The following is a 13,631-nucleotide window of genomic DNA, read 5'->3' as shown; positions in this document are numbered from 1 at the left end:
ACTTTACGGTTTTCATTTTTAAAATTCACCTGATACTAATTAGAGAATGAGAACAGTTATTAATTTTTTATAGCAGTCAGTTTTCAAAAAAGCAAAGAGTAAGCTCATATAAATGAACTTTGAAGCAATATATTTTCCAAGAGAAAATGGATGTGATAATCTAATGGAAGCATTGACCTGGCAAGGAATGTGAACCTGCTCACTGTGAATAGTGAGCTAGGTTGCTGCTTACATGTTCAAATTTGGGAAAAAGTTGAAGCAAGTTTCTTTGTTTCTTTAAGCATTGTCTCTTCTCTTGTTATTGTCTGATGTAGGCAAAAGTAGTTAATACTCTGATACCAAGGGCTAATTTTTATAGTTTCAGAAAGTAACTTAAATGTTTTCCAGGAGCTTGTAGACATTTTCCTATATTTGTAAAGGAAATATAAGGAGGACTTAATGTTTGATATTTTCTAAGATCTTTGAAACGATTTTGCTGGCACTGTATTTATAATACCAAAGCTAGAGAAAAGAAGAAAACCATCCACCCGGATTTAAACCATTCCAAGGGCAGGATTACATACATATCCAGAGGCCCATGCATTCCAATACTTTAGCAGTTGAGCCATGAAGCCTTCAGAATTACTTGGGAATAGTCTTTCTACCATTTGTGCATCAAAATACTCTTTTTACTGTTGTATAAACATATTTTTATCAATACTTGCAAGAAAGCCTACTTTTAATAAACTAAGTAACAAATGTAAACTATAGGATTCATGAGGGTAATTAGTCCAAACAGCTGGCATACTTACAATTGCATTTCTTCTGAACAAACCTCAGCTTGCATGCTGTTCTGTAGGTGGAGAGTCGGATGCGATCCAGATCTTGAGCCCCTGGGGGGAGAAAAACGTACACATGTGGTGTGCCATGCGTGGGGAAAGAAAGTGATAATGTTTATAAATAGAACAACTACAGATCTAACCTATACACTTAATTTGATTTTTATCATTATTAGAATATAAGTTTAACTTTAAGACTTGAAAAGGTCTGTCCCATATTCCTCAGGTTCTGCGGGAAGGCAGCACGTGTATCCAGCACGGAGATCAGGTTATTGACTATGTTCACGGGCCAAGGAACACAAACTCAGCCCTGTGGTGTCTACTGCTTCTGAGAACAGTCTGCTCAAGCTGTGACTCAAAACAGTTAGATGATACCAGATAGTAACATCATCAAATAATCATTTTAAGTGGTCATCAGAGCATGGCTGTGAGGTGAGCACAGGCTGAATGTTGGTCATCTTTTCTTGGTGACTTTAGGCCAATTGTTTTTAGAAGCCTCAGTTTTCTCACCTGGAAGATGGGACTGACAACAATATTACTACTTATTTCATAGGATTGTTAAAAGGATAAATGAGTGCCTGTAACCTACAGCGCTGGGAACACTGCCTGGCATACAGTAAGTGCATCATTATTACTCCTGTCTATCTTGCAATGCTTCCTGTCAACCTCAGAGGAGACTCCTTTCTAAAAAACAACCCCTGCTATTTCTGACACTGCGGCTTCCAGTTCCTCCCTAACACAGCGTGTTCCCCACATTCTTGAACTACTTTCCTCATCCACTCCTCTGCTCAAGAATCCAGCATGGATTCTGATGCCTGCAGCACAGGGCTGAATGTTCAGCTCAGAATCCAAGCCCCTCTGCAGGCTCTTTCTATCCTATGTAACCCACCCCACAACATGTCCCACTGCTTTCTACCCCCGAACCTCTGCCGGGCTTGGGCCGGTCTCCTAACCATCCCCTGCAGATGGGCTGCTTGTTAAATCGACACCTGAGTTCCTGGCCATCCTCCCACCCTCCTCTGAATGGGCTAATTTCTAGGACAGAGTAGACTTTCAACAAATGTCTGTTCTTCTCTACTTCTAACTATTTGGTTCTCTTCAAGCCCATGTTTATGGTTCATAACAGATATTAAGGCATATGGCTATATTTTGACATGTATTGAACCTTCTTTTTACCAGTAAATGTGCTACAGAAATGCTTTAGAAGAGTTAGGGCAGCAAGTAAATGAACCGGCCTAGAAGCACTTATATTAGGAGGCCAATTAAGTGCTTTCCTAATGAAACTTGGGATCAATTAGCAAGTGTCCCTCACTGAGAGCATTTATCATTCCCTCACCTCAAACTGATCTCTTTAGATTCATAAAAAATACTATCAATACTTCTATTACTCTATGGTGTTATGAGGCAGATCATTAAACATTCATTCTTATGAGAGTTTATTACTTGACAAACAGACTCATTGATACTGAGTGCTCGAAGGATCAAAGAGGTAGGACTTACCCTCACTCAATGCAGGAATTTGCCTAAACATGTTCTCAGTAGATGGACATTTATCCAATGTCCATGTAAGATTATTTCCGACGATAGAGATGATTATAATTTAGTGAAAATATATGAGCTTTAAAGTCAGTAACTCTTAATCTTTCTCTTCCTTGTTGTGTGAACTTTGACAAGTTTTTACTTGCCATCCGATTTCTTCATGTACAAAATGAGGATAATAGTATCAACTTTACCAGCTGGTAACCTCTGTGGCTGGTACCTAGTGAGCGCTTAATAGCCGACAGACCTCCTTATAACGTTTCAGGTGTCATTTCTGAGCACCAATAAGTGATAGAAATTTCTTTTTTATATTTGGGTTTTAATTTGCCTCCTTATAACTTCAATCCGTTTGATCTGGTTTCCCTTCTGGAGCCATATAACCTTTTCTCCCTGTCTATTATAAACTTGATTAATTTATTCCGCAAAGATTGGGAAGCAGCTATCATGATCATCATTAGCATCTTCATTACCATCTGGACATTATGTACAAAGGTCTCTGTCATCACAGAGTTTAAAGTTTAGATGGGGAGGTAGCTTATCCTTGACCTTCTTAGGTTGAAGATGTCCAAGTCCAAAGTCATTTCAAGTATCAACACAAGGTCTACCACAGAGCATGGCACATAATGGGCTTCAATACATAGATGTTGCTATTATTCTCATTATCATCAGACACGGTTTAGAGACCAGACCCTTAAACATTCAAGTTATCCTGTTCTATGGCTGGCTAACACCTCCTTGAAATAAGATATACAAAATTAACCCAAATGACACAGCTATTACCTCACCTGTATGGAATGTATAGAATACAATAGTTACCACCATTGATGAGGACATTTACTGATGCAATTTTTTCATAGATAGCTCATTCTTCTGGCTCTTACTAAGCTAGCAGTTCATTAAAAAAGCTAGGTCTTTTCTACTTTCTATGTAAATGCTTATTTGGGGGCTAAAGGTAGGACTTCATATTTAATCTTAGTTTCTTTTACTTTTTAGCTCATGCTTCTACCTTTCTGATATTTAAAAAATTTTTGATTTTGTCACTGGCATTTCAAAGGGGCTTCCCAGTTTCATGTCCTCTATAAATCTGAGAGGCTCATGTGGGAAATGAACTCTCTAGGATGCTGGATAACCAGAGACACAGAGACCATCAGAAATACATGAACGCTAAATCTTTTACCCCTGGATGAAGATGTACTTTTAGTGATGCTGAGTTTGGCTCAATAATCAAGAGAATCTCAATATCTGTAAATAATCCTTTAAAAGAAGACATTAGAGACATAGATGATTTATGTAAGTTCTTCAAAAATAATGATTTAAGCTCCAGGTATAAAACGACTATGATGCAGTACACGATTAAATTTCTTAGTTCCAGCAAGACCTCATCCTCTGAGAAGAGAAACTTTGGCTCCTCTGCTCCTCCATCTCATAGAGGTCCTAGGGGGCATTTGGCTAAGGTGCTGCTCTCCAGGATGCAGTAAAGAGGGACATAGAGATGATGCTTAGGGTCAGGAGTGTACTGACTGCTCTCCTCTGCCCATCACCATGTGGACTCAACTGACCCTCTGTTTTGTTCAAGCCTCAGGAAGGGGTAGGGAGGCCTGTCAATGTCTCCAGTTTGTGAAAGTTCTTCCTGGCTGAGGATGTAAGCCCTAAATATTAAAAGGGATGTGGTGAGCTGTGAAGTTTAGCTTTTCAGATACAACGGCCCATTGCCTCACGTGGACCATGTAAGTGGCAACCATGGGATCCATCATGGACTCTGGAACCCAAAAAAGCTGTACCGAGACAGGCTGGGCAGGTTCTTGCTCCATTTACCCACCTTGTTTAAAATAAATTTGTCTCTGGCCCAATAAACCACGGACTTAGTTCAGTTTGACATGTGTGGTCTCTTCTTGAAAGTCTATAAATTCATAGCCTACCCTGAGAGTAGTCTCATGTCTTCTGTGTCCAAGTCGTTGCCTAAAATCTAAGATCTGACCAGGTCCACAGAGTCTTCCAGAATACAACTGGAGGCTGTCCGCCAAGTTGATGAATCCATTACTTATTCCTCCAGACATGGTCACAACATGGTTACAATCCCTACCTAATTGTACGAAGATCCAGCTCATGTTTTTCCAACGCATGCACAATCTAAGAGACTTTTGTTAGTATCTTGCTGAAATTAAGGTTCATTTTTATCCTATGGTATTTTCCTGAGCTAGCAGTCTAGTAACCTTATTAAAAAGGGAAATTAGCTGACTTAATTCATTTATAAAAAAGATGGAATTTGGATAAATGAATAAGGAAATGAGGTCAATAGAGTAATCCTTATTCTTAGCATGTTGAAATGTCTAGGATTACCACTATATTTTGTCCATGTTCTGAAAAAAAATCCATTTTATCTTGAAACCTACAACAAATTCACACTCTATACTCTCAAGAAACTAATTCTTCCTTTTTAATAAAAAAACAGTACAGCACTTCCCTAGTTTTTTGCAATGTCCTTTTAATTATTTCTCAAATTTATAGTGTCTTTTCCATTATTATTATATCACTGGGCTATAATTCTTTAAAACATGGAGACTTGACTCATCTAAATAATATCTTAGATTAGATTTGTTTTATAATTATATGGGGGGGGCTGGGGGTAAATAATTAAGGGTAGAGATGAATAGTATTTTCTCTACTTCTGTATATATTTAAAACTTTGCATAAGAAAAATTTAAAGATAATTCATTTAAGGCAAGTTGATGCTCTTGCAACATCTCCTCAAACCTCTCACACTCAGGCCATAGCTGGAAAAAAATGATCGAGAGGAAAGCAAAGATGCAAGTTCAGAAATTCTGACTGATTACATTGTTACCTTCTGCAAATCCTGTTTTTCCTTTCTTTAGCTCTTCTTTTCAAGATTTTTTCTCCTCCCTCTGTCCCTTCCTTCCTCCTGCCTTCTTTCATTCCTTCCACCCACCCATCCATCCATCCATCCAGCCAGCCAGCCAACCAACCAACCTGTATTATCTAATTTTTGGCTTTAGCTTCGTTCATTACACTTTGAACAGTTTCACACAATTCATATGTTTTGCCTTATATGTTTTCATAGCTCATTTATAAAACCTTTTATAAAATCATTCAGATTCTTAAATTTCTTACTCATTTTTCAAACTCACCCAACAAATATTTATAGAATAAAGATGAAGCCTATGAACTACATGTCTAAACTCTTTTTCATGCTTGATGATTGACTGGATGTGTGTGTGTGTGTATGTGTGTGTGAGACAGAGACAGAAAGAGAGAAAGAGAGTGAGAGAGAGCAGGCAAAGGAGTTTTGGGGTCAAAAATAATGTTCAACTTTCTATCTTAGACAACTCAGTGGGATGGGTTGGCCCTCATTGAGCTAAGGTACCAACAAGGGGGAACAGGTCTGTAGGTGTGGGAAGATGAAGGGTTTAGTTTTGGGCTTACAGAGTTTGAGTTGCTTGTGGGGTGTCCGAGTGGAGATATCCAGTGTCAGTTGGATATTTGGATATGGAACTCCTTAATATGGACTATATTCCAGGAATTATTAATAAACATATAAAATGTACCAATGTGCCTTAATTGAGCCAGGACTGGGAATATTTCCCAAGAGGAGACTGTGTGCACAAGTAGGGCTATTCCACATTCTAGATAACAAAATGAGGCACAAATTTGGGGTTAGAAACTTCCTCCCCACTTCTGAACAACGCCCTTGTAGCTGTTCAAGGACTGTGTGGCTTTGGAAATACTGGAAAGTGGCAGCCTTGGTGGGACATTGCTTTGTTATGATGGGGAGTTAATGGAGCTAATGGTGAGCCTATCTCAAGGTGCTTCATCAGCAGAAGATTTGACAGTGAGAAGCCAAGTCTGGAAGGGACACTGACTTTACATGCTGACTATTCTGGATAAGCTGGTTCCTGAGAACATGGGGTGCGGTTTTGAAGGACACCTTGAACACTTGAGATCCATAACAATAACGGTGAAGCCTTGAGAGAAAGTCAAACTGTATAGGGAGAGAAGCGGTCAAGAACAAAACTTTGGTTAAAATCTGACTTCAGGGTGTCTGGAGGCTACTAAGAGACAGAAAAAGAGAAGTAGAGTTGTCAGAAAAAATAGGAGACCGGACTACAATGGTGACATAAGGAAGAATTTCCAGAATGGTGACCCATGGTGTTGACATCCCCAAAGTGCTGAAGAGCACAAGAAATGAAGATGAAAGTGAAAATAGTCACTGTATCCACCATGGCTCATGGGACTGGGATCATTAATTTCCTTGAATTTTTGAAATCAGTTTTCCTAAAACTCATAGTGTGCACTGCAAAATCACGCTTCAGATGCCATTCCAACTACGCACATGCTGACTGCTGTCAATATTCTGAAGAAGGACGGTCTGCCTTTGAACCACTCAACAGTGTTTGTTGAGCACCTCCATTTGCCTCCCTTTGGTTTCTGGTCCCTCCTCCACTCAGAGCCCACTGGTATCACTCTGCTTTCTCCCCAGGACCTTCCTCATCTTGTTAGGCAGCCTTCCATGTTCTGAAAGAGTGTTTTCCAATCATTTCCCTCCCATTAAAACCTACTTATCCTGTGCTCTGAGGCTTTTAAACCAACACTGATTCGGCATCTAAGCTGGATGGGTTTGAAGGGAAAGGTTCAGCGTCCATCCCTAAGGAGAAGTTCACGTGAATGAGTGACACAGAAAACTTTCCTTTGTAAATTCTTTGTAAGTAAGTGGCATACAAAGCAGAGTAAATGTGCTCTCGGAGCAGAAAAACAGAGAAGAAAGGGAGCTTGATTCCAAGAACAAACAATTTATTCTGCTAAAAACCAGTTGGATGAAATTATTTGACCTGATAAACTTACTTGATGGCTGAAAAGGCCAAGGTGACAATGACATTTACATTTAACTGAAAACTACTTTTCAGTTTTAATCTAAGGTACTAAGCAAACTGATAATTAGAGCATTATACTGAGGGGAAATTTTGGTTTAGGGCAACTTGCCCAAAATTGCTTTTAATCAAAGTATGTGGGCACACAGTTTTTTTTTTTTTGTTTTAGTTTTAGTTTTTGGCTTATTTGTGAGTCCATGCTACTCCTAACTTTGTTTCTTTGCCTTTTTGTTTTTGTTTCTGCTGCTTGCGGTTATGAGCTCCGAGTAGATGTTTAACACATGTATGTGTCACAGTCACCTGAATTTGCCAAAATTTCTTATCAATTGTTCTGCTTATCAATTGTTACCTGAGGGCAGACAGCAGAAGCACGAAGAACTACAATCCTGCAGCATGTGGAATAAAATCACAATCAAAGAAAGATAGACAAGATGAAAAGGCAGAGGGCTATGTACCAGATGAAGGAACAAGATAAAACTCCAGAAAAACAACTAAATGAAACTGAGATAGGTAATCTTCCAGAAAGAGATTTCAGAATAATGATAGTGAAGATGATCCAGGACCTAGGAAAAAGAATGCAGGCAAAGATAGAGAAGATGCAAGAAATGTTTAACAAAGATCTAGGAGAATTAAAGAACAAACAAACAGAGATGAACAATACAATATCTGAAAAGAAAAATACACTAGAAGGAATCAATAGCAGAGTAACTCAGGCAGAAGAACGGATAAGTGTCCTGGTAGACAGAATGGTGGAATTCACTGCTGTGGAACAGAATAAAGAAAAATAATGAAAAGAAATGAAGACAGCCTAAGAGACCTCTGGGACAACATCAAACACAACATCATTCGCATTATAGGGGCCCAGAAGGAGAAGAGAGAGAGAAAGGACCAGCGAAAATATTTGAAGAGATTATAGTTGAAAACTTCCCTAACATGGGAAAGGAAATAGCCACCCAAGTCCAGGAAGCGCAGAGAGTCCCATACAGGATAAACCCAAGGAGAAACATACTGAGACACATAGTACTCAAACTGGCAAAAATTAAAGACAAAGAAAAATTATTGAAAGCAGCAAGGGAAAAATGACAAATAACATACAAGAGAACTCCCATAAGGTTAACAGCTGATTTCTCTACAAGCCAGAAGGGAGTGGCATGATATACTTAAAGTGATGGAAGAGAAGAACGTACAACTAAGATTACTCTACCCGGCAAGGATCTCATTCAGATTTGAGAGAGAAATCAAAAGCTTTACAGAGAAGCAAAAGCTAAGAGAATTCAGCACCACCAAACCAGCTCTACAACTAAAGGAACTTCTCTAAGTGGGAAACACAAGAGAAGAAAAGGACCTACAAAAACAAACCCAAAACAATTAAGAAAATGGTAATAGGAACAAACATATCGATAATTACCTTAAACATGAATGGATTAAATGCTCCAACCAAAAGGCATAGGTTTGCTGAATGGATGCAAAAACAAGACCCATATATATGCTGTCTGCAAGAGACCCACTTCAGACCTAGGGACACATACAGACTGAAAGTGAGGGAATGGATAAAGATATTCTATGCAAGTGGAAATCAAAAGTAAGCTGGAGTAGCATTACTCATATCAGATAAAGTATACTTTAAAATAAAGAATGTTACAAGAGGTAAGGAAGGACACTACATAATGATCAAGGGATCAATCCAAGAAGAAGATATAACAATTATAAAATATATGCACTCAACATAGGAGCACCTCAATACATAAGGCAACTGCTAACAGCTCTAAAAGAGGAAATCGACAGTAACACAATAATAGTGGGGGACCTTAACACTTCACTTACACCAATGGATAGATCATCCAACAGAAAATTAATAAGGAAACACAAGCTTTAAAGGACAAAATAGACCAGATAGATTTAATTGATATCTATAGGATATCCCATCCCAAAACAGCAGATTATACTTTCTTCTCAAGTGCACACAGAACATTCTCCAGGAGATCATATCTAGGGTCACAAATCAAGCCTCAGTAAAGTTAAGAAAATTGAAATCATATGAAGCATCTTTTCTGACCACAATACTATGAGATTAGAAATCAATTACAGGGAAAAAAACGTAAAAAAGACAAACAAATGGAAGCTAAACAATACATTACTAAATAACCAAGAGATCACAGAAGAAATCAAAGAGGAAATCAGAAAATACCTAGAGACAAATGACAATGAAAAGACGATGATCCAAAACCTATGAGATGCAGCAAAAGCAGTTCTAAGAGGGAAGTTTATAGCTATACAAGCCGACCTCAAGAAACAAGAAAAATCTCAAATAAACAATCTAACGTTACACCTAAAGGAACTAGAGAAAGAACAAACAAAACCCAAAGTTAGCAGAAGGAAAGAAATCATAAAGATCAGAGCAGAAATAAATGAAATAGAAACAAAGAAAACAATAGCAAAGATCAGTAGAACTAAAAGCTGGTTCCTTGAGAAGATAAACACAATTGATAAGCCATTAGCCATACTGATCAAGAAAAAGAGGGAGAGGACTCAAATCATTAAAATTAGAAATGAAAAGGGAGAAGTTACAATGGACACTGCAGAAATACAAAGCATCTTAAGAGACTACTACAAGCAACACTATGCCAATAAAAGGGACAACCTGGAAGAAATGGACAAATTCTTACAAAGGTATAACCTTCCATGACTGAACCAGGAAGAAATAGAAAATATGAACAGACCAATCACAAGTAATGAAATTGAAACTGTGATTAAAAATCTTCCTACAAACAAAAGTCCAGGACCAGATGGCTTCACAGGTGAATTCTATCAAACACTTAAAGAAGAGCTAACACCCATCCTTCTCAAACTTTTCCAAAAAATTGCAGGGGAATGAACACTCCCAAACTCATTCTATGTGGTCATTATCACCCTGATACCAAAACCAGACAAAGATACTACAAAAAAAGAAAATTACAGACCAATATCACCTGATGAATACAGATAAAAAAATCCTCAACAAAACACCAGCAAACAGAATCCAAATACACATTAAAAGGATCATACACCAGGATCAAGTGGGATTTATCCCAGCGATGCAAGGATTCTTCAATATATGCAAATCAATCAATGTGATACACCATATTAACAAATTGAAGAATTAAAAACCACATGATCATTTCGATAGATGCAGAAAAGGTTTTTGTCAAAATTCAACACCCATTTATGACAAAAACTCTCCAGAAAGTGGCATAGAGGGAACCTACCTCAACATAATAAAGGCCATATATTACAAACCCACAGCAAACATCATTCTCAATGGTGAAAAACTGAAACTATTTCCTCTAAGATCAGGAACAAGACAAGGATGTCCACTCTCACCACTATTATTCAACATAGTTTTGGAAGTCCTAGCCACAGCAATTGGAGAAGAAAAAGAAATAAAACGAATACAAATTGGAAAAGAAGAAGTAAAACTGTCACTGTTTGCACATGACATGATACTATACATAGACAATCCTAAAGATGCCACCAGAAAACTACTAGAGCTAATCAATGAATTTGGTAAAGTAGCAGGATACAAAATTAATGCACAGAAATCTCTTGCATTCCTATACACTAATGATGAATAATCTGAAAAGGACATTAAGGAAACACTCCCATTTACCACTGCAACAAAAAGAATAAAATACCTAGGAATAAACCTACCCAGGGAGAGAAAAGACCTGTATGCAAAAAACTATAAGACACTGATGAAAGAAATTAAAGATGATACCAACAGATGGAGACATATACCATGTTCTTGGATTGGAAGAATCAATATTGTGAAAATGACTCTACTACCCAAAGCAATCTACAGATTCAATGCAATCCCTATCAAATTACCAATGGCATTTTCTACAGAACTAGAACAGAAAATCTTAAAATTTATATGAAGACACAAAAGACCCTGAATAGCCAAAGCAGTGTTGAGGGAAAAAAACAGAGCTGGAGGAATCAGACTCCCTGACTTCAGACTATATTACAAAGCGTAATCAAGACAATATGGTACTGGCACAAAAACAGAAATATAGATCAATGGAACAGGATAGAAAGCCCAGAGAGAAACCCATGCTCCTGTGGTCAACTAACCTATGACAAAGGAGGCAAGGATATACAATGGAGAAAAGACAATCTCTTCAATAAGTGGTGCTGGGAAAGCTGGACAGCTACATGTAAAATAATGAAATTAGAACACTCCTTAACACATACACAAAAATAAACTCAAAATGGATTAGAGACCTAAATGTAATACTGGGCACTATAAAACTCTTAGAGGAAAACATAGGAAGAACACTCTTTGACATAAATCACAGCAAGATATTTTTTGATCCATCTCCTAGAGTAATGGAAATAGAAACACAAATAAACAAATGGGACCTAATGAAACTTCAAAGCTTTTGCACAGCAAAGGAAACCATAAACAAGATGAAAAGACAACCCTCAGAATGGGCAAAAATATTTGCAAATGAATCAACAAAGGATTAACCTCCAAAATACATAAACACCTCATGCAGCTCAATATTAAAAAAACAAACAACCCAATCCAAAAATGGGCAGAAGACCTAAATAGACATTTCTCCAAAGAAGACATACAGATCGCCAAGAGGCACATGAAAAGCTGCTCAGCATCATTAATTATTAGAGAATGCAAATCAAAACTACAATGAAGTATCACCTCACACCAGTTAGAATGGTATCATCAGAAAATCTACAAACAATAAATTCTGGAGAGGGTGTGGAGAAAAGGGAACCCTCTTGCACTGTTGGTGGGAATGTAAACTGATACAGCCACTATGGAGAACAGTATGGAGGTTCCTTAAAAACTAAAAATAGAATTACCATATGACCCAGCAATCCCACTACTGGGCATATACCCAGAGAAAACCATAATTCAAAAAGATACATGCACCCCAATGTTCATTGCAGCACTATTTACAATAGCCAGGTCATGGAAGCAACCTAAATGCCCATCGACAGACGAATGGATAAAGAAGATGTAGTACATATATACAATGGAATATTACTCAGTCATATAAAGGAATGAAATTCGGTCATTTGTGGAAACGTGGATGCATCTAGAGACTGTCATACAGAGTGAAGTAAGTCAGAAAGAGAAAAACAAATATCGTATATTAACACATATATGTGGAACCTAGAAAATGGTAGAGATGAAACGGTTTTCAGGGCAGAAATTGAGACACAAATGTAGAGAACAAACGTATGGACACCAAGGGGGGAAAGTGGTGGGAGTGGGGTGGTGGTGTGATGAATTGGGAGATTGGGATTGACATGTATACACTGATTTGTATAAAACTGATGACTGATAAGAACCTGCTGTCTATAAAAAAAATTAAATTAAATTAAAAAAATCGTCACCCTGTTTTCTGTGTTCTCTGCTCTTTTGCTTTTGTAAGGTTCCCCTCAGCTTGACAAACCTTTAGACGGGTTTCTTCCTGACTCTAGGTCTTTGATCTCCCTTTTCTTAGAGCACTTACTTTTCTACAAAACTTTCCTTTGTAAATTCTTTGTCTGCCCCTTTAAAGAGGTAAACCTCCCAGACTTTTGCCAGTTTTACAACCCAGGAATATCTTTCTCAAGGACTGGGAGCCATTCTTTGGAAATGAAATCATTGAAGGAGATCTCCTAGTCTCTGTGGGAGGGTAGGAGCCTAACTTCCTCATTGTGACAATGAGTAAACACAGTTGACCAACTTCCCCTCTGGTATCCTCCAGTACTTCTGCTCTAGCTCACCCCAGTGCTTAGAAACCCTCCTGTCTTTGGTTCCGGCAGAGCTGAGTTCCATCTCTCTCCCCTCTCACAATAGTATTGAAAGAAGTCTTCCCTGCCTTCTTAACTGCTTTTTATTTTTTCCTGTGACATTTGCAATTTCCAAAACCAAGAAACTCTTCAGCACTTTCCTTTCATGTTTAAAAAGAACTACTTTTAGGTAATTCTTAGCTGACCAGATTTACAAGTTCTTCCTTCTTTTTCAGCTCCCTGTCTAGACATCATAGATTCCTGGAAGAAGTTACTTTCTAAGTTTCGATGTCAGTCTTCTCTGATAATAGTTTCCTTGTTTTCTTTGGTGTCCTGCTGATAGAACTGGGGTAACCCATATATTTTTCAAATATTTAACACATTCTCAATGAGATTACATTTCTCTTTTGTCTGACAGACTATCAAAATCAATTTCTCCTGTTGAAATCAGCCAACTGCTTTATCTGGCAGGATCCCACTCACTGTGGACGTGTGTCCTATTTAGTGTTAATCTGAACACGATGCTCACTAATGAATTGTTAAGGTCAGATGTGTTTACTTGCTTTTTGAGAGAGGAAGAATGGAAGAAAGATACATATCTGTGTGGCTTGCT

General features: G+C 38.0%; 1 protein-coding gene across 24 annotated transcripts in view; it reads right to left on the bottom strand.

The window, feature by feature from the left end:
- DTNA (dystrobrevin alpha) overlaps positions 1–13,631 on the bottom strand; it is a 390,982-nt gene that overhangs the window by 112,419 nt on the left and 264,932 nt on the right. For all 24 annotated transcript variants that reach the window (XM_060028867.1, XM_060028865.1, XM_060028869.1 and 21 more), the window contains one exon: positions 792–872. In XM_060028867.1, the coding sequence (XP_059884850.1) occupies positions 792–872 (81 nt within the window). The remainder of the gene's footprint in view (positions 1–791; positions 873–13,631) is intronic.

Source organism: Delphinus delphis, chromosome 13 (assembly GCF_949987515.2).
Source record: "Delphinus delphis chromosome 13, mDelDel1.2, whole genome shotgun sequence".
Classification (NCBI taxonomy): Eukaryota; Metazoa; Chordata; class Mammalia; order Artiodactyla; family Delphinidae; genus Delphinus; species Delphinus delphis.
The sequence above is the reverse complement of the archived record's forward strand: the minus strand, read 5'-3'. Positions and strand labels throughout refer to the sequence as shown.